The following is a 23,226-nucleotide window of genomic DNA, read 5'->3' on the forward strand; positions in this document are numbered from 1 at the left end:
AGTGAGCCACAGAGCATTGTGAGAGAAGTATACAGAAAATAACACAGAAGAGAGCCAGCGGGCCTGCAAGTAATACAAGCAGAGATTGGGTTAAAAGGCAATAAAAGAAGCGTCCTTTTGCTTGTATTCAGTAACATTTTTGCTGGTGCATTGCATCTTGTATTTGCTGCTAGATGAAAACTGCATTTGAACTTAAGCAGTGTGCTCTTGCACAGCACGTCCACACTGTCTTCTCCCGATGGATTTGAAATGTTTCTGTTTTTAATTTAGACCCAATGTAGAAAATAACGACCACAAATAACAGATACTCAATATTAAAGGAATCTAAATAGGATTGGGACATCCTTCTCAGTAATAAAGTATTTATTGAGTCCTTACTTTATTAAAAAAGGAATGTTGGGACCAACAAAGGCTCATGTAGTGCAATTTTAATTTGTTCCGAAGCAGAAGCAACGGAAATGTTGTTGCATGAGCACAAAGTTAATAAATTGACCTCCAGTCTCATATGACCTCTGGGGATGTGAGAGACAAGAGCCTGTTGTTGAGAGTAGGAGGGGAGCAGGCCAGCTAGCACACACTCCATACCATGACTGAGAAGGCCAGTAGCTGACTTAGAGAAATAATGAATGAGGGAAGGAGGCATGTGTGTGTCTGTGTGCCTGTATCCGTGTGTCTTTACCTGTTCGTCTGTATGATCTTGGCCTCATCAGATATCTAACCCCTTCTCCTTTTCCACATTTTGCTATTTCACGGATTTAATTTAGATTAAGGCTGAATTTTTTTCCTTTAGTGTGACACACCCAGGGGTTCCTGACTGTGTTTTTGTTGTTTAGGTTGAGCAGTTTTAAGGCCATGACAGTAGTTGTGTCATCATTATCCTAACAGTAAAACCCAGTGTCTGTTTATGTCCTCCTGTTGCTTTTCAGGCTTACATACCTAGAGAAAGTCAAGCAGTTGCCTTAGCTGAATCTGTGCAGGGACTCAACCAGTATAGGCTTAAAGATGGCTCTGAAACGTTTGTAGTTTTCTCCTTTGTGATCACGACAGCCGTGGGTTAGCTTGGATTCACAACAGTTACACTGAGTTCAATTATTAACCAGTCTCATGGCAAAATAGTCCTGGCTCCAGTTTTGTATGTTGGTGCTTAGACTAGAGTTTATTATGGTGCACAGAAACCAGAACATGGTGGCGAATACAGCTTGGACAGCTTTGACAACTCCTAGAATGGCTGCACAGCACTAATGGACAAGGCTGTCATCCCAGAACCTCATTACCAGAGCATCTGCATGAGATGATGGCAGATAACTATTAGCTAGCAAATGCTATTTCCTCTTTCCTACCATTTTGTGACTTAAGGTTGTGGTAAGTTATAGTAGTTATTATGAACCAAAAAAACGACTATTTTCCTCTAACATCACGCTCAGGGTGGGGAGCTCTAGCGTCATGCTGCGGTCATATGAATGTAGGAAATGTGAGAAATTATCATTTCACTGCTTCCTTATTGATCAGCAACTGAAGATGATGTACAGTGAAAATCTGGAGGGACATTGGGCCTTATTTCATGGTAGAACAACATATTTGATAACCCGTTTGCTACTGTAAGGGCTAACATTAGCATCCAACCACTTCCTCTCTAACATTACAGTTTAATAGAGTTGCACAATATGATAGAAAAGGCATAAATTAATTCTGAAATATCAGTGTCATCTTGGACACTATTATCTAAACCTGGAAGAAAAACACACTTAATGTAATCAAGCTTGTATTGTAACCTAAAATTATGTAATTAAAAAGGCATGTCTTGCAAGCTTCTTTGAGCTAATCGGCTATCAAATATGTTGTTTTACCTTGAAATATGGCCCAGTGTTACTATGGATTTTCACTGTCCATTGTCTTTTTAGTTGCTGGCTAATCAGGAAGTGGTGAATGACAACAATTTGTTAGATTCCCTACATTAATGTTGGTTGAAACTTGGAACACAGCAGTATGACGTTATATCCTCTTGAGCATTTGAGCTTCCTACCCTGAGCTAGACATCAGAGGAAAGTGGCCACCGTGTGAGTATGGTCTGTAACTGCAAAACTAATCATATTCCCATTATCCTCATCTGTACTTTGTGTCAAGTGTCAATGAGCACTAACTGCGCTAACATGGTCAACAGTTATAGCTGCTAAAAATTACTCGTTAACATTGTCATTGTAAGCATGTTAGCATATTTACATGTTTTACAGAGCTGCAAGCTTGGCTGTGTCTAGATTACATACAAAGCCAATGATAAGATTTTACAAGGCGACATTATGATGTTGTTAATTTAGCGTCCTTCTGATCCATTTATTGCAGTCAGATCAGAGAAATCTCTTCGTTTTGGGTTCATACGAGTGTGGTTAACCAGATTAATTCTGTCTACTTCTACTTGCTGGTCAATTACTATTTATTGATTTTAACACATCAATTAAGAAACTGCCACTCACCGGAGACAGATGGTCGGGTGCTCTGCAGCAGAGAACTGGGCACCGGTCAGCCTGAGGTAGCACTTGAAGCTGAAGTCATCCAGACGCAGCTTTAGACACAGAAATTCACAGAGGTGGGTGCCATGCGTTGGCGCTTATTTTGATTTGCGTTACTCGCAACGCAAATATTTTCTTCACGTTTGGTCTAAACGCATGGTTAGTCTTGTTTTCTGTCTTCCTGTCCTGAAATGTTTTAGTAATTTGTAATGTTTTGAAACCAAGTAAGTAAGACTTCCTTCGCAACAGTGTCTTGAAGGAAATTAATGTTGGCATTACTTTGTTATCCAAGCTCCACACATAATCTTTCATTGCTTTTTGAATTTAATTATTTAATTTTAGTTGAGTCTGTCCAGTTTACACTAGATTTTGTGGTTACCTCCGCTGTGGGCGAGTTCAACCACAGTCCAGTTCTGTAGAAATCGGACATTGCTTGAGCAAGCCTACTTGTTATGTGGAGTGGGCAGAGACATAACAAGACTGATGTGATTGGCTCTGGTGTTTTGAATTCACTGTGATGACATACTGTTATGAAGAGTGATCCAGTAAAGCGCAGTACTCCACCCCCTTAAACAAATGGCCTGGTTTTAAGCATGTTGCTGAAAAGCTCTGTGGCTAAGCTGCTAGAAACTACAAAACTACAATTCTGTCGGTTTATGGTCGGGTTAGGCAGGCCCTGATTTCGTGTGTGTGTGTGTGTGTGTGTGTGTGTGTGTGTGTGTGTGTGTGTGTGTGTGTGTGTGTGTGTGTGTGTGTGTGTGTGTGTGTGTGTGTGTGTGTGTGTGTGTGTGTGTGTGTGTGTGTGTGTGTGTGTGTGTGTGTGTGTGTGTGTGTGTGCAGTTTAAGCCCAACATATGTCTGTAGCCCTCTCTGTCAGTTGTTTACATCTGTTCTGTGTCATTTAATGAGACTGTAGCGTGCATGCATGTTGGTGCGGTGTGTGAGTGTGTGTTCACCCCCCTCGTGTTTTATTTCCTCTGTGCTGCGGATGTGGGCTGCCTGTTCACTCAGTCTTCACTTCTGCTTTGTCTGTAGTCTTCTCTGAGTCCACACTGCTTTGCCTCTGATTGCTCCACACCTTCTGTCAGCCAACATGTTTCCATCCAACCGTCAGGGCACTTCTTCAAGGACTTTTATTGTAAATGTCACAAAGAAGATATTCATGGGGAAACTGGAAGGACTCTTTCATGAATTGATAGATACTGGACAAGTTGTTGGTGTCAGCTAATGAATGGCATGACTTATTTTAGCACAGAGCAGCGTGCACATCTTCATGCATTATTGCATTAACAGTGACCAGAAGTCAGTTACTCATGCTTTACAGTAATTTACAGACAGTATTTTTAGTTTCATGTCACAACGTTTCTCCCTGTCCTCTGTCTGAAACCTTCTGCTGCGTTTTCTCTCTCAGAGCACAGCAGCTGGTGGGGAGGGGGAATCCCTCCTCAGTCCCATGGGAGGTAACCAGAGTATAGGCAGAGACAGACACGGAGGCCGTAGGACAACACTACCAGTCTGCCAACAAACATACTATGCCTTACATAGATGCATAGCCTGGTCTGCAGTCTGATGTGCGTATATGTGTGTAGGAGGGAGCATGGGCCACAATTCCTCCATGGTTGCCATAGCCATTGTTCATTAGGCACTGAGTGATGAGGTGGATGCCATGTTGTCAGGCAACTGGATGTCAGCAGCATTTAGCTGCTTTAAGGTGTGAAGACTCTCTAGTGTACAAGAGACAGCCAAACAGGAAAAGCAGTGACCTGTATTTTGTTACTCCATTGAAGGACTGGTGGGAACTTGCACAAGTTGCATCATATCTGACACTTGAGAGTGAGGTTGCATTTTCACAAGTTAACTTCTTAATAGGGAAGTCATTTTTTCCAGCCTTGGTTGGTTGTTATTGTTGTTCTATATTGAACTGTGTTCAGTAAAAGAAAATGAAAGAAAGAAGAAATGTTTTCCAACTGGTGTTAGCTCCTCCTGTCCTTCTCTATTATATCACAGTTAAATACAATTTAAAAATAAATCAGCTAACTTAAAGGATAAGTTCACCCAAAAATGAAATTTCATTATCTAGGCTATTATCTGGGCGGCTGTAGCTCAGGAGGTAGAGCGGGTCGTCTAGCGATCGGAAGGTCACTGGTTCGAATCCCGGCTCCCCCCAGTTACATGTCGAAGTATCCTTGAGCAAGATACTGAACCCCAAATTGCTCCTGATGAGCAGTTGGCGCCTTGCATGGCAGCCTCCGGCATCAGTGTATGAATGTGTGTGTGAATGGGTGAATGTGGCATGTATTGTAAAGCGCTTTGAGCTGTCCGAGAGGACTGAAAAAAGCGCTATAGAAATGCAGACCAAATTTTGTAGTCCACAAAACATTTTTGGAGCTTCACAGCAAAACAGCGTTGAGGCATTGTCATAAACAACTGAAGTAGGTAGGGAATGGGGAAAACATAAAACTATAAAATAGCTCCCTGCAGCTCTTCTTCCTTGAAGTTAGCCAGCTCGGTCGGCGGAGGTCTCTGGTGTCCACACTCTATAGGCCCAACAATCCTGGTAATTTCCTAACCAGGAAGGCCAATTTTTTTCCAAAACTATAGAATATAACAATATTCTATAGCCTTATCCTTTAACTATTTTTCAGGCAGACTTTTGAAAGGAAAATAGCTAGTGGATCATTTGCTCTACCATCCTCCTGTGTCTCCCTTTGATCGCTCTACAATAACATTTCATCTATCTCATCAATCTCAAGGATAATGCAACTGGCACCTGTAAAGCTTGCACAGGGAACCCAACCAAATAATACACTCTTGGTTTAAACTTTTGATGATTCAAAGTGGACTGCCAGGATAGTAGAGTTGCAGGGGGACAGCTCATACCACACCGAAAGTCCTAGGCTGGCTTTGAAAATAGGACATAAAAGTTGCATGCAAGGGTCTCTGCGTTCTTTATTTTCTCTATCTGTTGTGTTGTAGCCTCTGTCTCCTCCAGGCTCAACAGGCAGCCATTAGTTAATGGGCTTCAGTCCCATTCCTCCTGGCTCTGTGTTTGTCCCTCAACATAATGTAACACTATAAGAGTGTGTGTAAATAATCTAATGGTGTGGAGTGGACTGCTCGGTGAATAATGAAAGCCGAGGCCCTGTCTGTCTTATGTAACCCAGCAGATCCATTAACTCCCACAGTGTGTGGTGTCCAGATGGCTGATTCACTGAGGGAGTCGGAACACCATAGAGAGGGCAGGGGGCCTTGGAGGGGTTGAGATGGCAAACTTTGTGTATGCATATACTATGTATTGGATTACTGTGACATGATTATAGAGCGGAGCATGTTGCTGAAAGTTTTCATAAGGATATCAAATAAAGGAAGTCCAGAGACCATATCTAATGAACTGAAAGACATGTATGACAGATTTATCCCATTTCCAGTTTTTTGCTCCTACCCCTGGCTTTTGTGTACCCATTGCCTCTCAGAACAGAGTTATAAGGGGTAGCGGTTGAAATCTCCACCTATGCAATGGGACAAATCTTCAAGACCCTCATACGTCATCAAGTTCTTGATGATTTCTATGTAAACAGACATTTCCAGCATGCTGTCTTCACCCTTCACCATTTCTTTAACTTTGGCAATCCTGGTATCATCACAATACCATTCACCATTTATCTGATGGAGATAGAAAAGCATGAACACTCTTGACAACTTGACACCTTCAATTGAGTCATCAATAAAACACTGCTTCATTACCTGGCAGCTAACTATGCTATATAGGCTGACATTAACAACCAATGCTCCTACCCTGCCAGTCTGCACTGAGGAGCAGTACAACGTGCAGCAACTTCACTACTCGACTTAAAGTCCCAATCAGTGTTGATGGTAAATGTAGTTAATTGAGGCGATAAAAATCCTGTGGTATCTTGAAAGAGAAGGTTGGGTTATTAGAGTTTTCCTGCTTGCACAGCCAGGATCTGTACCAGGATGCATTGCAACCACCTGATGCTCCCCCCCCCCTAATACTTCCTAAACCTGCCCAGCACATGAAGGTGGGCGTTTCAAATGGGGCTGTGTACTAAAAGGCATCTAAAATAAGTTACCTATATCATTGCCAATAAAGAGGAAGAAGAGAAAGCCGTGTTTGTGTTCCGTTCTTGACGTGCCCTCTCCAACTACCACACTTGTTCAGCTTTGGTCTCCTCATACTGACGACTAATGAACAGACCTTCAACAAGTCCTTTCGGGGTCCTTGGGTGCTTCGAATTAAGTGGCTTTGTGTTTAATTAAATTAATTTAATTTAATTAATTAATTACAGGCCTTGCTGGTCTTGTTTTTCTTCAGTTTATCTTTAGGATCATGAAGAAGATCTCTGGCTCACCTCTATGCAAACCAGAAGTGAACTTTCATGTAACGCACATGTGCTGCTTCAGTCTGGTTGTCGGTGACAGTATCCAACAAAAACTGCCCACGCCAAAATTCACTGCAGCAGAAATAATCCGTTTCTGTTGGCGTCAGTGTGCAATGTGTACAAACACACCACCAGTCGCTGTCTTCTGTCGGCAGCTCTCGATAGTCACTGTTGACCATGTCCTCTCACACTAAATCAGTCGTGGCTCGGCCAATCTTTGCTGGATTTCTTCAGTTGTTTACACTTACACGAATGAGTATCCTGCCTGAGTATCAGAGTCAGCCAAAACACTGTTAAAAGTCTCCCCCTCTATGACCTCCTCTGCCCTAATGATAAAATGACACTTTTGCTGTTGAACACATGGCTAATTTGCATACAAGCAGACAGGAAAGAAGTTTTGCATTTGAGTGCCAGCTGACACACCCCCCATTTATGTATTATTTTCATCTATCATGCCCGCTGGATACCCAGAGGTGGAGACTATTAAATCCAAACTGAAATGGCCTGTAGTTCTTCATACGCCAGATTTAATGGCGGCCCCCAGCGTCAGAGAACACTGAGGGAGCTCACTAGTGTGTACCCAAGCATGAACTAAATTCCAATTAAGGTTAACGTTGAAAATTGGCAAAGTTACCCTACAAGTTAAATCTTGAGCGTCATATAATATCAAAGGGGGGATACAGCACTGAAAATGTGTCAAAATGTGGGACTGTCATGCACAAATCAGCAATAACAATGTAACCTAAGCTAGTTGGCTAAGATCAGCAAACTAACAATTGTTTTATGTTTTTTGTAAAAAAAAAAAAAAAAGGATCATACTACATTGAAATTAAATGTGCCTCTGAAAAACCTCTGTTTGGAGGTCCCGGAGCCCTAACACTTCGTCCTACCCATCTATCCCAACAAGAATCAGGACAGTCTGCCCCTAAAGGTAAATGTACAAAACTGAGGGGTGGGGCTAGATGGTAGGGATAAGGGGTGTATTGGGATTGTGCCCAAGCACGTCATTGAGCAGTGATGTGTGTGGGAACTGTGATTAACCCATGACAGCAGCCTGGCTAAATTGGGTCAAATGAGACTTGAATGCATGTCCATAATCGTTTCCAGTTTATGCCACTCTTAAATGAATCTACTCGAGTTTGCTCAAAACTCTGCTACCATACTACTAACAAACACCACAGGGCCCTCACACAGTACTCCAATTATAACTTTACACTATTAACATGGCAAAGCCATTAAACCAAACTATCAATCACAATATCTGAGGTCATCAAAGTGCCTCAAATCTAAAGGGGATAAAGCTTTTGTAAGATTGAACCCTAATCTCTGGAATAGCTTGATAATGTATCATGATAGATTGATTCTGTTAATATTTTTGAATATGCTTCAAAGACTTTTAGTGTAGTTCGGCCTTTTGTTTTAATTTGTTTTAACTTCCTCCTTCTACTTTGTGTTCCTATCCTATCCTATTTTCCTGACCATCTTCAATCCAATGTAAACATAAAAATAAAGCTGGACCATCATCCATTCAAGGCATTTTTTCTGATTAGAAAGTCTTAAACTCTGCTCCAATAATTCTATTCAATATTACTTTAGCTGATCATTTTTTAACCTTTTTTGACTATACTTGATTTAAATAAAATTCTGAATAGGTGCAGTATGCGTACATGCATGTGGGGGTGATTATATATGCTGACGTCTGTTTTACATCAGAAGGACATCTGGAAGGATAATTAATGCCATAGACTTCATATGCATCCCAGTATCCCTCTGATTCTTATAATAACCTTCAAACAACATATCATTGGCTAACCTCACTGATCTGTAACTGAACATAACTGATACCATTTCAGAGTTGTAGCTTAAAAAAAAATCATCTGTTGTTTTATTCTTAATCTAATCTGATGTCTAATACCAGCCTTCAGGTTTGATGGCCCATACTGTAATTGCGTAAATACTTACTGTCTTTTCTTTTCTGTGGTGTAACTCGTTTTGACACTCCTGCAGTGTGCAAGCCGTTGCCATGACGACAGGAACATTTTTACACTTGTACCGTCTGTTTAATTTGTTTTCCAGTTTAATCTGATGCACTCAGTTTCACCTACAGACATGATACATTTGTCTTCACTACATTTTAAAAATGATCATTTCTAGAAAATGGCTATATGTTGCTAACTGTTAGCCTACAGTTACACTAAAACTTATTCCATTCTATTTGGGGCCTGTTGCACTGCTGAAACGACCAGTAATTCATTTTCATTTAGTCTCTATGCAAGTCTTGTTTTCTGTGTACATGTTTGGTGTTGTCAGGAGTCCTGAGTGTGGTCATATTTAATTCCCCTTTTGCATGAAGCTTTGAGCTTTGCATACGAGAGCCAGAGCAAACTCTGCAGTCTGTAGGAGGGAGAGTAGAGAGAGGAGGAGGTGGAGAGAAGTAAATGTGAAAGATGGAAGGGAAGGCGAATGGAGCTGGTGTAGGAGTCAGTGTAGGAGGAAAGAGCCAGGCCGAGGGGAGGGCAAGTGAATCAGGTCTGACTTGATTTGCCACAAACGATTCATCAGAAAGGAAGAGTTACTCCCATCATCTGTTGTTGAGTAGAAATGAGTCTCATGAAATGCTTAACAACACCACTTGACACCCTTGTTCTGTTCTGTAGCCTGTTTTATCCTGAGCTACATTCAGAGAATGGGGGGAAACCTGAGGCAATACAAACAAAGGTGTCCAATATAAAACAATAACTTGAACAACATAGCTGGACTATAGTTGGCCTAAAGCTTTAAAGGAACATGTCTGTATTTTGGAAAATGAGTGTGTTTGCCGTTAAAACCCCATTCAACCAGTCTTGGATTCAGTTAACTTAGCTGAGCACAAAGACTGGAAGGAGGTGGAATCTGCTAATGTAGCACCATGAAAACTGAACGAAATGCCTTCGTACAAGTCCCAAACTTATTATTTATCTTATTTACTTGTAATATCTTGTTATCCAGCTAAATTAATCAGCTGTTGAACTATTGCAAGGTGATTTTTCTGTGCTTATAGTGGTAAGTGATGAGTTCAGATGTTGAGCCACGTAAGGGACTGTCTTTTGTTTATTTAGCAGTGTGTATTTCTTGTCTTCAGTCAGTGAATTCAGACAAAAAGAGCTAGGAAATGAACTTTGACTTAAGACATTTTTTTTTATCACAGATGCAGAATATTTATTCAAGTTCATGAATGAATCTCTATGTTCAGATCAAATTTATATTTAACAAAATATCAGACCCTCATTTGAATGTTAAAGGTGTAATTTGTAAGGCATGGCCAGAATTTAAAGGTAGCTCCAAAACAATAGGAGGCAGCATAACTGCTAAACTGTTGCCCACTATACTCCTTGGCTGTAGCAACTAGCTGTTGTTAGCAAGTAGCTCAGTTAGCCGTGGAGCTAAGTGGGCCATAAGTAGTATTACAAGACATGAAGGGCCAGGGCTAGCTGGTTAGCATGCTAACGTTCAGCTGACATCCCTGGAACACAGTACATTGATGACTTTTATATAATGTCAACACTGTTGTTTCCTCACACTCTGCTGATCATGATAGTTCAGTTTTTTAATGTTTTAAACTAAAATCCTGGCCATATCTAAAGTCACACCTTTAGCTGACTTAACTGATTTAGTGCCAGCATCTTAATCACTTTCTCATCTCAGAACAAAGTGTAAAGTGCTGTCTCAGTTATCACTCAGGCCTAGTCATGCAACCGTCTCACCCACAGGCACATGTACTAACGGAGTTGTGGTGTTCAGCTGCTGGCTATGGTGCTGCTCCTCTGCTCGCTGTAACTAAAACTGTAACAGGAATCAACACTGCCACATCCTGTCTTACAGCAGACACAGAGTTGTGTTGCCATTGGCAACACTGTGAAATAAACCTAAACAGCAGAGCAAGATGTGGCTGGTAAATCTCGGATGCTCATTTGACACAAAGTGTGAATGTTTGATATTATTTTGTAATGGGGGAATCTGTTAAATCATAGATAACTGAATACCACTGTGTCTTTCAGCACATTGTGTGTGGTTTAGAATGAAGATGATGAGATTGAAACGCAGCCAGTAGAATTATGGGCACATGATTCTACTGGCTGCTCAGGCTAAAGAAGACTAAGTAGTCCTGACACCTAACCTCAACATTATTGAACATTTATGGGGACACACTCTCTGTTTTCAGGCACTCTGTGACATCAAGAACCTTTAATGAACACTGTCAGATTATTTTGGTATAACACAAGTCTGCAGGTTTTGCTCAAACTTGTGGAGTCCGTGCCAGCTCGAGTGCATGCCGTAATTAAAGCACAAGGGGGACAAACCAAATATTGAGATATTCTGAAATTCATGAACATTTTTGAAGGGTACAACTTTTCACTGAAATTGTTTAGCCGATATCATTTGTAATGAAAAAATAGTGTTACATTTGAACGGACTCGGACCCAACTGTAAATGCACTGGTGACTTGTAGGACACCACATTTGAACAAATATCCCACTGCTTCAGTTTTGTGCATTATAGTCACTGTGAGTTAGTATTTCATGTTTTGTAGAGACAGCAGTCCCTTCAACACTGTGGATTTAAACCGGTGAAGAGCTCCCCTTTTCGTTGAGTCACTCCTCCAGGGGTTTTTTGTTGTTTTGGCATCCTCATGGTCGGCCTCTTTGTTTTTTCTTTTATCCCCTTTCTGGCTGCTCCTCAGATCCTTTGTCCATGCTCTCCTGCTGGTATTATATGCCTGTTACTCATGCACTCCACCCCTCCTCCTGTACCTTTTTTATGAACCTCACCTCCCTTCCTCAGAATGTGATATGAGTAGAGCCTCATTTTGTGAACACAGAAACACACCTCTGTACACATAGGGAGGCCAGGGGTCCCTTTTTTCTTCAGTTTCATTCTGAGGGCTGAATGGAGTGTGTGTGTGTGTGTGTGTGTGTGTGTGTGTGTGTGTGTGTGTGGGGTGTGTGGGGTGTGTGGGGTGTGTGGGGTGTGTGTTGTGTGTGTGTGTGTGTGTGTGTGTGTGTGTGTGTGTTTCTTGGCTGAATGACACAGAATAAATTTTCAAGCTTGCTGCTATTGAAATTGGCTTTATTAATGCCTCATCAACGCCACACAGCTTGTGAGATGAGATGAAGGAAACACTCGGATAAACATGCATTAATCAGAAAACCTTCAAATGTATATCAATAAAATCATAGTAATGAGTGAGTTACAGAAGCTGCAAGTGTGAACATGTTCCTCCTAACCAGCTTTAAGCAGGTACATGTGATCTAGGTTGTTTCAGAGGTTGCATAACTGGGATGAGAAAGAAACTTTTTTTGTTTTTACCTTTCTGTCTTTCTCCTGTTATGGTCAAATTTTCATTAGCTGTTAAATGATTTACTTTTTCTTCCTCTTTTTACTTCGTCTTTCATGGAAAAATACAGACTCTAAATGCCTTCATCATACACCAGTCACCACCCTTAAGCAGGTGAAGCATTCAGAAACCTGATATCCTCTTATTTTTGAAGGTATTTCTTGGGTAAGTGTGACGAAACAGTTAAATTCAATAGCCCTGCAGTAAATACCACCTATTATAGGCTTACATTCCTTGCTATTTTTTTATTTTGTTAATGAAGCATATTAAAACCTGGGTTTTTTTGAAGCAGTATTGTAAGTTGTTGGTAGTACTTTGTCCATACTTAAAGGCCCTCTTCACTTGATCAGTGCCAGGCAGGAGGAAGGCACCATTGCTTCCTTGTTCACATACCTGGTCGCCCTGTCTGATCGTGGACATTCCGCAGTGCAAAGATCTGCATGCAAAGTATGGGCTTTCCGGTGGTCGCAGGTTGCTTTAAGGTTATGTTGTGGGTGCTCATCTAATTGGTTGTGCACTAAAAGGTCACAAAGAACAAGGTCAGAATTGAAACGGCTTGAAGGTAAACAATCTGAGCAGGTTCTGCCTCTTGGGTTCCTCCATAGGAAACCAGCAGCTCACACAGCTGGAGAACAACTTCAAATCAAAATCAAATACATTTTATTTACATAGCCCAAAATCATAATCACATTGCCCTCAGTGGGCTTTACAATAGCGATTTTTTAGAAGCTATAGTATTCTCAGCTTTTCAGCACAAGATGTGGAGTCACACCACATTTTCCCTGCCTGTTTGCGTCATAGCTCCACTCTACTGACGACCACGCTGTTTTTCCCAACAAGCTTTTCCAATAAGTTTTGAAGCAGCCGTGCTTGCAGCAACAAGTCTGATCCATTCGCTGTATAAAGTGGATATGCTTGTTGGGTTACCGGTTTTCATGTAGTTCGTCACTTCTACCAATTACAACGACCGACTACATTGACTGCAGGATTTATCAGCTGTCTTATGATTAATGTTAATACAGAGTGCAACTTGATAACAAACCAAAATGAGGTTGGGTTGAAGATTCTTTAGTCCCAGCAGCTCTCGTAGCATCTGTGTCATTTAGGTAAATATGCGACTGGCCTTGGTAGTGGCAGATACCCATTAATACAATATATAACTTGACGGAGGCATCCATAAAGCATACTGATGCCATAAAGTTAATGGAAGCAGGACCAAGCAGCGACTGATGAATTCAGATATTAGCTACTTGTCTCTGAATTGTACAGGTTTCTGAGCACAGAGCATCAGCCTGTCTCGACTAGCACCTAAATGTGTCACTGATGGAATTTGTGTCTCCTACCTGACTTTGTTGTCTATATTCTGCTGGTGAGCTATTGATGCACCAAGCCACACCCAATCACAAACCACACCTGGTTTTCACCATAACAACAAGACCTGTATTCGCTAATGTCTGTATCAGCCTTCAGAAGCACATAACAGTCAGGTATGTGAAGACGTTCTCTTCTCATGGTACTGACAGTTTACTGGAACACTCTGGTGACTTGAAAAGGGAACAAGATTTATGAATAGATTAGTGTGTTAATTCACTTCGACAGTGCCCAACAGTTTGTGCAGGTGTGGAAGTTCTGGTGCCTTATAATAAAGACTTGTTTTAACACCTCCTTTTTAGAATGGAAACAATGATCTCTGTGTTATTGTTGGAAACAGTTATCAAGTGAAACAAGTGCTGAACAAATACAAAGAATCCACAAACCTTTGAAGACTTGTGAAACTGGACTGCATCAGCATAGTTTCAACCTTGTAAAATGAAGTGAGACTTTTGAAAAGCAGCACAAAGTCTTGGCTGATTACAGTATGTCAGTGTGTTGAAGAGTGCCTGAGTGAGGCCCCATGTTATGCAATACACTCTGGAATATGAGTAAATATGAGTGTATTTCCATTGTTTCTACAATGAATTTGCCAGCCTGTTTTGATGTATGTATGTATTGATGTGTGTGGGGAGTTTTCCCTCTGTGTTTGGACACTTCAAAACAGTCCTGCTTATCAGTGTGTCATAAGTTGTGGAGGTCATTGGGTCAGCAGTGATGTAAGCGTCTGAAGCTGATCCTCCTCCATCACATCCTGACCTGTAATTAGAAACAGTGCTCTGCTCTGACAGGCCAATCCTCCTTGTTCTGCTGATCCTTTGAAATCCCGTTTAGACATTGTTTCAGGATGTGTGATCAGATTTCATTGTTATTATACCTTCCCTTTGTTGAAAAGTTTGGAAATATTAAATAATTTAGGTTTAAAGTACCTCCACTGAGGCACCAGAGGTGTAAAAAAAACAGGTTTCTATTTTATAAATCCAAGTCTATTCCATTTCTTTTTCTGGAGCTTTCATCTATATCACATGGTCTTCATCAGCAGAAAGCGTTTGTTCAGTTGTCATGGAGATGGATATTTTGATATGCAAGCTCAGCAGCTGTTATTAAATCACCCATTTTTGTCAACAGATCCAATCTTCTTGACAACTGACCATACGTAATTCACTGAAAAAGACAGTGTGACGCACATTGCTCTTGTTTTGTCAAACCTTCTATTTCTAAGGTGAAGACTGCACTATAATGCTTCAGTTTTGATTCTATAAAGCTTTATTGTGACTTAATGGTGATAACAAATTCTTTTCACTTAGTAATAGAAGCGGCGAGTTGGAAACAATAAATTGTACTGTTTTATAAGCTTAAACAGAACAGTTTAGAGCTGGTTTGATCATTACTATGGACTGCCTTGAGCATGGCCTTCTTTGTTGATGGCAGTCAGAGAGAAATGAAAGTCAATTTCACAGCAATGATTTTGTATGTTGCACCTTGAAACTCAAGCATGTGCATCAACAGGCTGCAGGAGACTGCTGCTGTACGGCTGTGTGTGTTGAAACTTTGTCAGCATGTTGCACTCCTGGCACCATCACCATCAGTGATTTCATAGCAGGTGTTTTCTATTAGCTGTCAAAGAGATCCAACCAGCTTCCTCTGAAACTCGCTTAGGTTTGCAAACACTGATGAACACAGTGCGCTGTGGCTTCTCCACCAAAATTAGCGGGTCTACACAGGTTTTTTAAACGCGGGTCTACACAGGTTTTTTAAACGCGGGTCAACCCACTAAAAATCACCTATTGACCCCATTCCTACTTCCCACAGGCAAGGCCTGTGATTTTTATCTGAAGCGCTGACATCACGAATGCGGCGAAAACAGTTCAGAACAGTAACGGAAGAGAAAACGACAATAGACCCATTGTGAAAGAAGTGTCTGTAAAACGGTGGATACATTCTTTTGAGCATCACAAACCCCCGTAAAATGACTTGTTTCACTGTCATTTTATCTCCCTTCAAGTTAGCCTGGTGCTAAACCGGAAGTTAGCCTGCTTGGTCGGCGATCCAGGTATTTTCATGCCCTGTAAGTCAAGCTGTTTAGGCTTCAAAACACCACTGAGCAGCTTTCATAGGAATGAACGGGGCTCTGTCAAAAGCTCGATTTTAGTGGGTTTAAGTGGGAATTTTGACTGGTGGAAAAGGGGGTAAAAGAATAGTTTAGCGGCTCTAAAACCTGCAGGTGCTAAACAGGAAGTTGTTCCCATCATAAGCACATACACATGATCGTGCTTGTGTGCATCTGCTTTGGATGTTTTCTTTTTTTAACCAAGCTCGTTTCCTAGGCTAATGATAGGTGACCCTGTTCTTAAGCCTCTCACCAAATCTGCATGGTCACCATGGTAACTCGGACATGGGTCAATCCAGGTCAGCAGAGACCTTAAAGTGGCTAGTATGGATTAATCCTGTTAACTGGGGTGACGCGTGACTTTCTGTGCTTTTTTCCCACTTTTTTGTACAAAAAATGTATGTTGTGTTAAGTTTTCCTTTTCATCTGGAGTTAAAAGACATTTAAACAAATATTAGATACAAATACCTTACCAATTAATATGAGAAATATATATTTCTCTCCCCTACCCAGTTAGTAACAGTTCAGCTCAACCTCCAGTCACTGTTTATGTACTTAAAACAAATAAAACCAGGCTTTAAATTGTGTACCTGAGGTGAGGTAACAAAAAGCCACACATGTTTCTGTAGCTGTTTACACTGGGCAGGGAAGCCAAATCATGGAGCATAGAAGACATAACACAAATGGTCTATCATGACACATTTGACACTCACTATAATGCCAGCTGTGACGTGTCTCAGCTGGATCTGAACAATCTGGAAACAGATTGCAAGGGCCAGTGAGTCAGCTCTTTAACCGGAAGGATCTCAGCTCTTGTCATCATGACATGTTGGCCCTCCTCCTCTTCATGCAGCTTTGTTGAACTGACAGAGTTGGCTCTGCACCACTGAAAAAATCTGTTTAAAGCCAGCGTCCTGCTGTCTGAACCATGGCAGGCCAGTGTGAGACTGGACGTTTCACTGCCCATTCCACAGCACATACTTTTCCCATGATGCTCATAGTGAGGCAGTCTGGCTTTGTTTCAAGAGCTACCAGAACATTTGGGCAGAAATGCCTCCTGGGGAAAAAAGGGCAGGGGAAGGGCTGCCTTGGACTTTTTAGCTCTTAGGATGAGTGTATGTTTTCTTTTATTTTTGTAATTAATATATGGGCCTTTTCTTTATTAATGCATGGATTTAAGGTTAAACTATGTTGAGGATACAGGTTAAGGTTAGGAAATGAATGTAGTCAGTGCAGATATTTTTATTCTTGTCACAGAAATAAGCCATCACATCCTTTTTAAACCAAACTGGAGCTCCCAGATATCTGGTTGTCTATTGCAACCACGGATACAGAGACTAGACAAACTCTCCATCCCCCAGAGCTCACATACACACACATACACACACTACACACACTACACGCACCATTTCCACCCCCACCTATTGTTCAGACAGCTCCCCTCCAGCTATGGGACAGTGAAGATGGGGAGAGATCAGGCTGTAGAGCTACTGTACAGTGCCTAACCCTCTCACATTTACTATATGCATAGGAAACACACACACACACACACACACACACACACACACACACACACAGACCACTCGGCTGTGTTTATTAAGGCCGTGTGAAATGGTCCTGATAATGAATCTCTGGTTTCTTTGTTCACTCTTACATTTATGTAGAACATGGCCCAGCAGTAAAGTATTTACATCCTTTCTGCTTTATTGAACACATAGTTAGACCTGATTTACCTTAATTTGTCCATTTATAATTACTAGCTGTTTTTAGAGATCACAAAGAGGTTGGGTTTGCCATCTTTTTGTTTTTTGGTCTGAAACCCTAAAGTATATAAAATCACATAAGACAAAGAAAAGCAGCAAATTCCCACCACTGAGTTGCTGGAACCAATGAATGTTTGGTAGTTGTAGTTAATTTTCTGTCAGCTACCTAAACGATTTATATGATTAGCTGTTCCAGCTCTAAGGCTGATAAAGAAAACCTTAATGACTCTGTAGTCTCGTGTAAATCTTGATATAAAGAGTAACAATGAACAAAAAGATAGAACACTACAAAATGTAATGGCAAACTAAAACTTAAATAGTGATAATGTAAAAGATCATGTTTTCCTTTTATTTTTTTTAGGTCAGTCATCCAAAATAAAAGTCCCCATCGAAGCTCTAACACAGAGAGGAACTGCCTTCTCCTCTTGCAGCCCTGCTGCTTCCAACAGCAATCAATAAAAAGCCATTGGGCTGTCTGCCATTGACAGACTTCTGTCTCATTCTGCTGCCAGTGAAAGCTAATGGTGCTGGTTGGGATACTACAGCTCTTTAGACAATCTATTGGTGCTTTAGTAGTGCTCACATTTTTATTTTATCCCTAAATGATACATATATTTGTGTAGAGGATATGTTGATGACAGGTCCAATACTGAGCACACCCAGCAATATCATCATTAGGGAAGAGGGAGGTTTGGAAAGTACAGGTGATGATTGGAAGGTAAAAAAGAATCTGAGGGAGTGAGGAAAGAAATCATGGACACATAAATGATGGTCAGCAATGATGTTTAAAATCAGTGTATTATGGGGCATTCATTTCCCTCATAAATAGCAGTTGGAACCTTTTTATCTTCTGTAATGGATGCCTGAGTGAATTGGAAGATGTGGGTGTAGCATGATTTTCAAGAGGAATTTTGGTTTATAAATGGATCTGAACACTCAGAAGTGGGCATGGCTTTGGTGGAGACAAGTCTGATAAAGTCTGTAGTGCTGTCATGGAATATTTCCAGGTGGTTAACAGGATGTATTGTTGTCTGGTTTAAGGCTAACTTGAGTGGCAACACAACAAACAAGGGAGAGCAAAAATAAATAAATATTTAATGATATAATGAAGGACTTTAGGGTAAAAAGTAAAAACGTTGTGAAGTTGTACATCTAGGGCATGCTCAGATTTGGAAGGTTCACCTCGAACTGACATTAGAATTGGCTGGTGTTCATGTATCCTTCGAGATGGATGAGAATGGCCTACATACTGTAACTCTGGAAACAGAAAGCTGGAAGTAGCCACTAGCAGCTATTTTTGGAAATACCCAGTTTGGTCAGAAGTGGACGATTGTTGGCCAAGTTTCTGTCACAGCAGTGTGGGTTCCCAGCTTGGAGCTGTTTGTTAATTTTAGGCTGGTGGTTTTGGAAAATGGTGTGTGTCCTCCTGTCATATGGCACAAGGATACATCAAATAAAACCAGTATGAATTTGACGCATGGCATCAGGGTTATGTTCTCTGTTGGGACTTAGAGACTACACAGTTAGAACAGAAAGCTTGCATTTAAAGCAGAGGGAAAGAGAGTTGTAACTAAAGATGCTATCAAGCGGCGTCATGGGAATTGTAGGAGGACACTGCTTGACCCATATTTGTCACTAAAAGCCTGAATATCGCGGCCTCTGCTGCTTCAGTTTTTACCTTTCTTGTTTAATCTGCCTTTTAATGGAAGTACAGTACTAAGGTACTTGAGTAATCCTTTAACTAAATTCTTCACTCACGTTGCTTCCCCAAGTCCTTTTTTGTTGATTTAGACACATTTATTTTTAAGTCCATCAACCTCCATTTATTGTCCTACAGTCTAAAATGACTTGAGAAAAGTCTAAAATGATTTATTTTGTATTATTTTGGTGAAAGCTCTCATTTTTGTCATGTTATTTTTAATGGCATATTGCCATTATTTGACAGTTGACAGTGACAGGAAACATCAGGGAAGAGCGAGGGGAATAACAGCTAAGTTGCATTTGGTACATGGTGTCTGTTGTAGACCACTGGATCACAAAGATGCCCCAAAGCTCTCTTCTCAATGGTTATTACTGAGATACAACCATGTTTTTCAGGATCTCTTTTGCTAATTCCCATCTTCACTGAAACTCCACCCCTTAATTGAGTAATTACAAATGTCTGGTTTAGCTTGAACTGAAATCGTCATTAGTTTCCGCTTGCAAATGTCCTGCTGTCCTTTCTATGGTGGCAGTATGAATACTGGAGAAAAGAAATGGATCAGTCTAAGTTTTGGTCATCTTCCTTGTGTTGCAGATCTGTCTAAGAACCGTCTGTGTGAGCTACCGGAGGAGCTCTGTCAGTTCATCTCCCTGGAGACGCTGAGCCTTTACCACAATGGGATGCGTTCACTGTCCTCCAGCCTGGGCAACCTCCAGGCCCTCACCTACCTCAACCTCAGGTAACTCAATGACATATTATACTACTATCTGAGCCAGTAACTGTAGCTAGTTCTCATTCGACTGCTGCTAATTTTGTCATATAACCAACCATTTAAGTGTTATTTTAGACATCTAGTTCAAGGCTGCCCAAAGTGGGGCTTGTTCTAAACACAAGGCTTTGTAGGCTTGTGGTCCACCATCAAGTTTCAATTTGGCCCTCAAGGGAACAAGTTTTGGCACCCTTGATCTAGTTGGTAAAATAAAAAGAGAAACCAAACTTTCGTGAACTCGTGACTTTCCCCAGCCATCCGCACCAATTATCGAGCTTCCACGCTATTGCTTCTACGGATGATCTCGTTTTCATGGAGACACACGCGGTGTGCACGGAGGGGAGGGGCTGTGTGTGTGAGACGCGTGAGTGACAGAGCGTTAAAAAACAAATGTAAAAAAAAGAAACGCAATATGTGGCGGTCGGTGTTGATTCTGTGGCGCACCGCCACGAATTAGTAGATGCGTGGGAAACACTGACATTGTAAGATGAAAGTATGGCATGTGGTCCCCCATTACCAGTTGCTCTCTTTCAGGCTTGATCTCTAAATAAGCAACAGCCAGGTGGTTTCCTTCCACAAACTGCATGCGCTGCCAAATGTTGAAAGGTGATGATGGGCTGGTTTTCTCGAATACTGACCCTACAGCACTTCAGTTCAAAATCTGCATGTTGTTCTTGAGAGTGAGACAGGGAGTGTTGAGGAGAATGCAACACAGGTTGCCAAGTTAAGGGTAATAAAGACAAAAACTAATACTAATAGTAAGTAAATACTGTTAGAGTAAGAGTTGAACCAGGAAAGTAGAGAGGCAAAGTCCTGCCCCTTCTGGTAGGCCACCGTGGACCTTATTTCAGAAACATTGTACGCAGTAGTGAATGGCGATAGACAAATAATTTTTTTATTCTGTTTGAATTGTTACATGAATTACACATGATGTTTGTCAATTTTAAAAGAAAATGTTTCAACTTGAGAATGTCGCAGTTTGTCTGACACACTGGAAGGGCTGGGACTTTGCCTCTCTATGAACTGTAATTGAAAGTTGCATTTTCACAGACCGCAGCAGTCATCACTTTGCATCCATTCCACAGTCAGCAGTTTGCAGGTGCATGACGCCTTTAAAGCGCAGCTGTTGTTTGAAAACTGCATTTGAACTTCAGTGTTTGTTTATGCTGGAGATGAAGAGAGGCTGTCCAAATCCTGCCCAAACCTTCTTACAACAGAAGCACACTGACACTGCTCTCTCCTCCACACTCTAATTTTACTGTTGCTAGGAGACCAGAAAGCCCCTCCAGGTGGCTGCTAATACAGGCAGCAGAAGTGTAGGCTCAAAGCAAATATACTGTACAACAAAAAATAACACTTTTAGACACTTGCTAGTAAGCTACAACATTACACTGTCTGTTCTGTTATAACATATTTAGGCTTAATACTTCTATTAAGGAGGTTTAAAACTGAAGTTTATCTTTCCAGTTCAAATGGATGTGAAATATGTGTGCTTGTCCCCACAGTCGGAATCTTCTGTCCAGTTTACCCCCGTCGGTGTTTCAGCTCCCCCTTCTGCGAGTGCTCATCGTCAGCAACAACAAGCTGTGTTCACTGCCTGCCTCCATATACTCCCTCACACATCTTCGACAGCTGGTAAGATAAACACACTTACACCTACACACACATTGCTATATATACTGTATATCTCAGCAACACAATAGAGTTTTAACATTTCTATGGTGAGTGTCAAAAGTGTCAAACTCCACCAGTATCACTTACTACAGATACATTATGTCCTTGTGGGTCATTTTGAAAAGTCCATGATATCTGTTTTAAAGTCGGTGGTAAAAACAACAGGGTCTCCAGATTATTTTCTGATGCAAGAAATTATCAATTGTGTGCACTCGTCTTGGTTCACTGTATTCTCTCTGTGTCTTTCTTTCTCAGGACGTAAGCTGTAATGAGCTTCAGAGTTTGCCACCAGAGCTCGGCCAACTAGAGTGTCTGAGGGACTTAAACCTGAGACGGAACCAGCTCGCCACTTTGCCTGAAGGTATAGACACACTTGACCCCATCCATTAACCTGAAACCTCCTCTAGTTCTCCCTGATCACCTTGACTCATATTGCTCCATCCAGCATTTCTCACTGCTCTTTGATGAACCCAACCAACCCCAGAAACCTCAGGATGTCTTGATGTGCTTTGGCACAGTGTATCAGTTGTCATCTATTGCTGTTCAGTGCATCTATAACTGTGTAGAAGATGATAAAGATATCTTATCCACTAATAATGAGCAGCGTTAAGCCTGCAATTAAACAAAATTGTATACCATGGTTTTAATGTAGAGTCTCTACAAATTACATGGAGAGATAGATTGCATCATTATTGTGAGCCATTGATCATTTACATGTAGAAGTATTGAAATGACTGCAAGCCTAATGGATCTTACACCATTAGTGCCTCTTTCCTTAACTCATTAGGAGAGATTGTAAATGAATAGATGTTGATGAAGGTTCTCAGTCATCCAGGTCATGGCAATACTAAGTGCTGTATCGTAGGCAAGTTTCCTACTATACAGTTACCTACGATATAGCACTTAGTGTAACTGAATAGACTTCCTACAAACAAGGGCAAACAAACTACCACTGGGCCTTACTTGTGTACTTGAGCAGCTTTTTTCTAAATTCAAACTTCAATGGTCAAGTTATGATCTAAGTATTATAAAGTTTTGCTTAGCCATCTTTTAATCAAACCAGCTTGCTAATCTTTGCATTCTTGAAAGTGAAGAGTATAAGAAGTATTGACCTCAGACTTAATTGATACTATTTAACTTTTATACCATAAATACAAATAAAGGTGTGGTAAAACCTTAAGGGGGCTGGAAATATCTGTGCTATAACAGCTCAAATAGTAAAGCGGGTATAAAGTACAGTTCTACGGCACTAATTTAATCGATGCACAAATAACAGTCACATAATCAACACTCTGCTGCTTTCAAACACTCACTTATTACTTCCAATTGCCTTATCTTTGTTGTTTTGATTGAATAATTCAATGCAGCTGCCAGGAAATGACAGACTTTTAATGTAAAACATTAATGCAAGTATTGAAGAAAATTTGCAGCTGAAGTATTAGAAATTGTTGAAATGCTGATAGTGACAATTACTGAAAGAAATAGGAATGTTGATTGTTTCAACAGGTGGAGGTAACGCACAAGAAGTAAAGAATGAAAGAAGACTGCAGCTAGTT

The 23,226-nt window shown here is 40.9% G+C and overlaps 1 protein-coding gene across 2 annotated transcripts in view; it reads left to right on the forward strand.

The window, feature by feature from the left end:
* Positions 1 to 23,226, forward strand: part of lrch4 (leucine-rich repeats and calponin homology (CH) domain containing 4) — a 55,943-nt gene that overhangs the window by 7,162 nt on the left and 25,555 nt on the right. For both annotated transcript variants that reach the window (XM_084344965.1, XM_084344964.1), the window contains exons 2-4: positions 19,822 to 19,966; positions 21,502 to 21,631; positions 21,926 to 22,031. In XM_084344965.1, the coding sequence (XP_084201091.1) occupies positions 19,822 to 19,966; positions 21,502 to 21,631; positions 21,926 to 22,031 (381 nt within the window). The remainder of the gene's footprint in view (positions 1 to 19,821; positions 19,967 to 21,501; positions 21,632 to 21,925; positions 22,032 to 23,226) is intronic.

Source organism: Pagrus pagrus (assembly GCF_965226575.1).
Source record: "Pagrus pagrus genome assembly, chromosome: 22".
NCBI classification, from domain to species: domain Eukaryota; kingdom Metazoa; phylum Chordata; class Actinopteri; order Spariformes; family Sparidae; genus Pagrus; species Pagrus pagrus.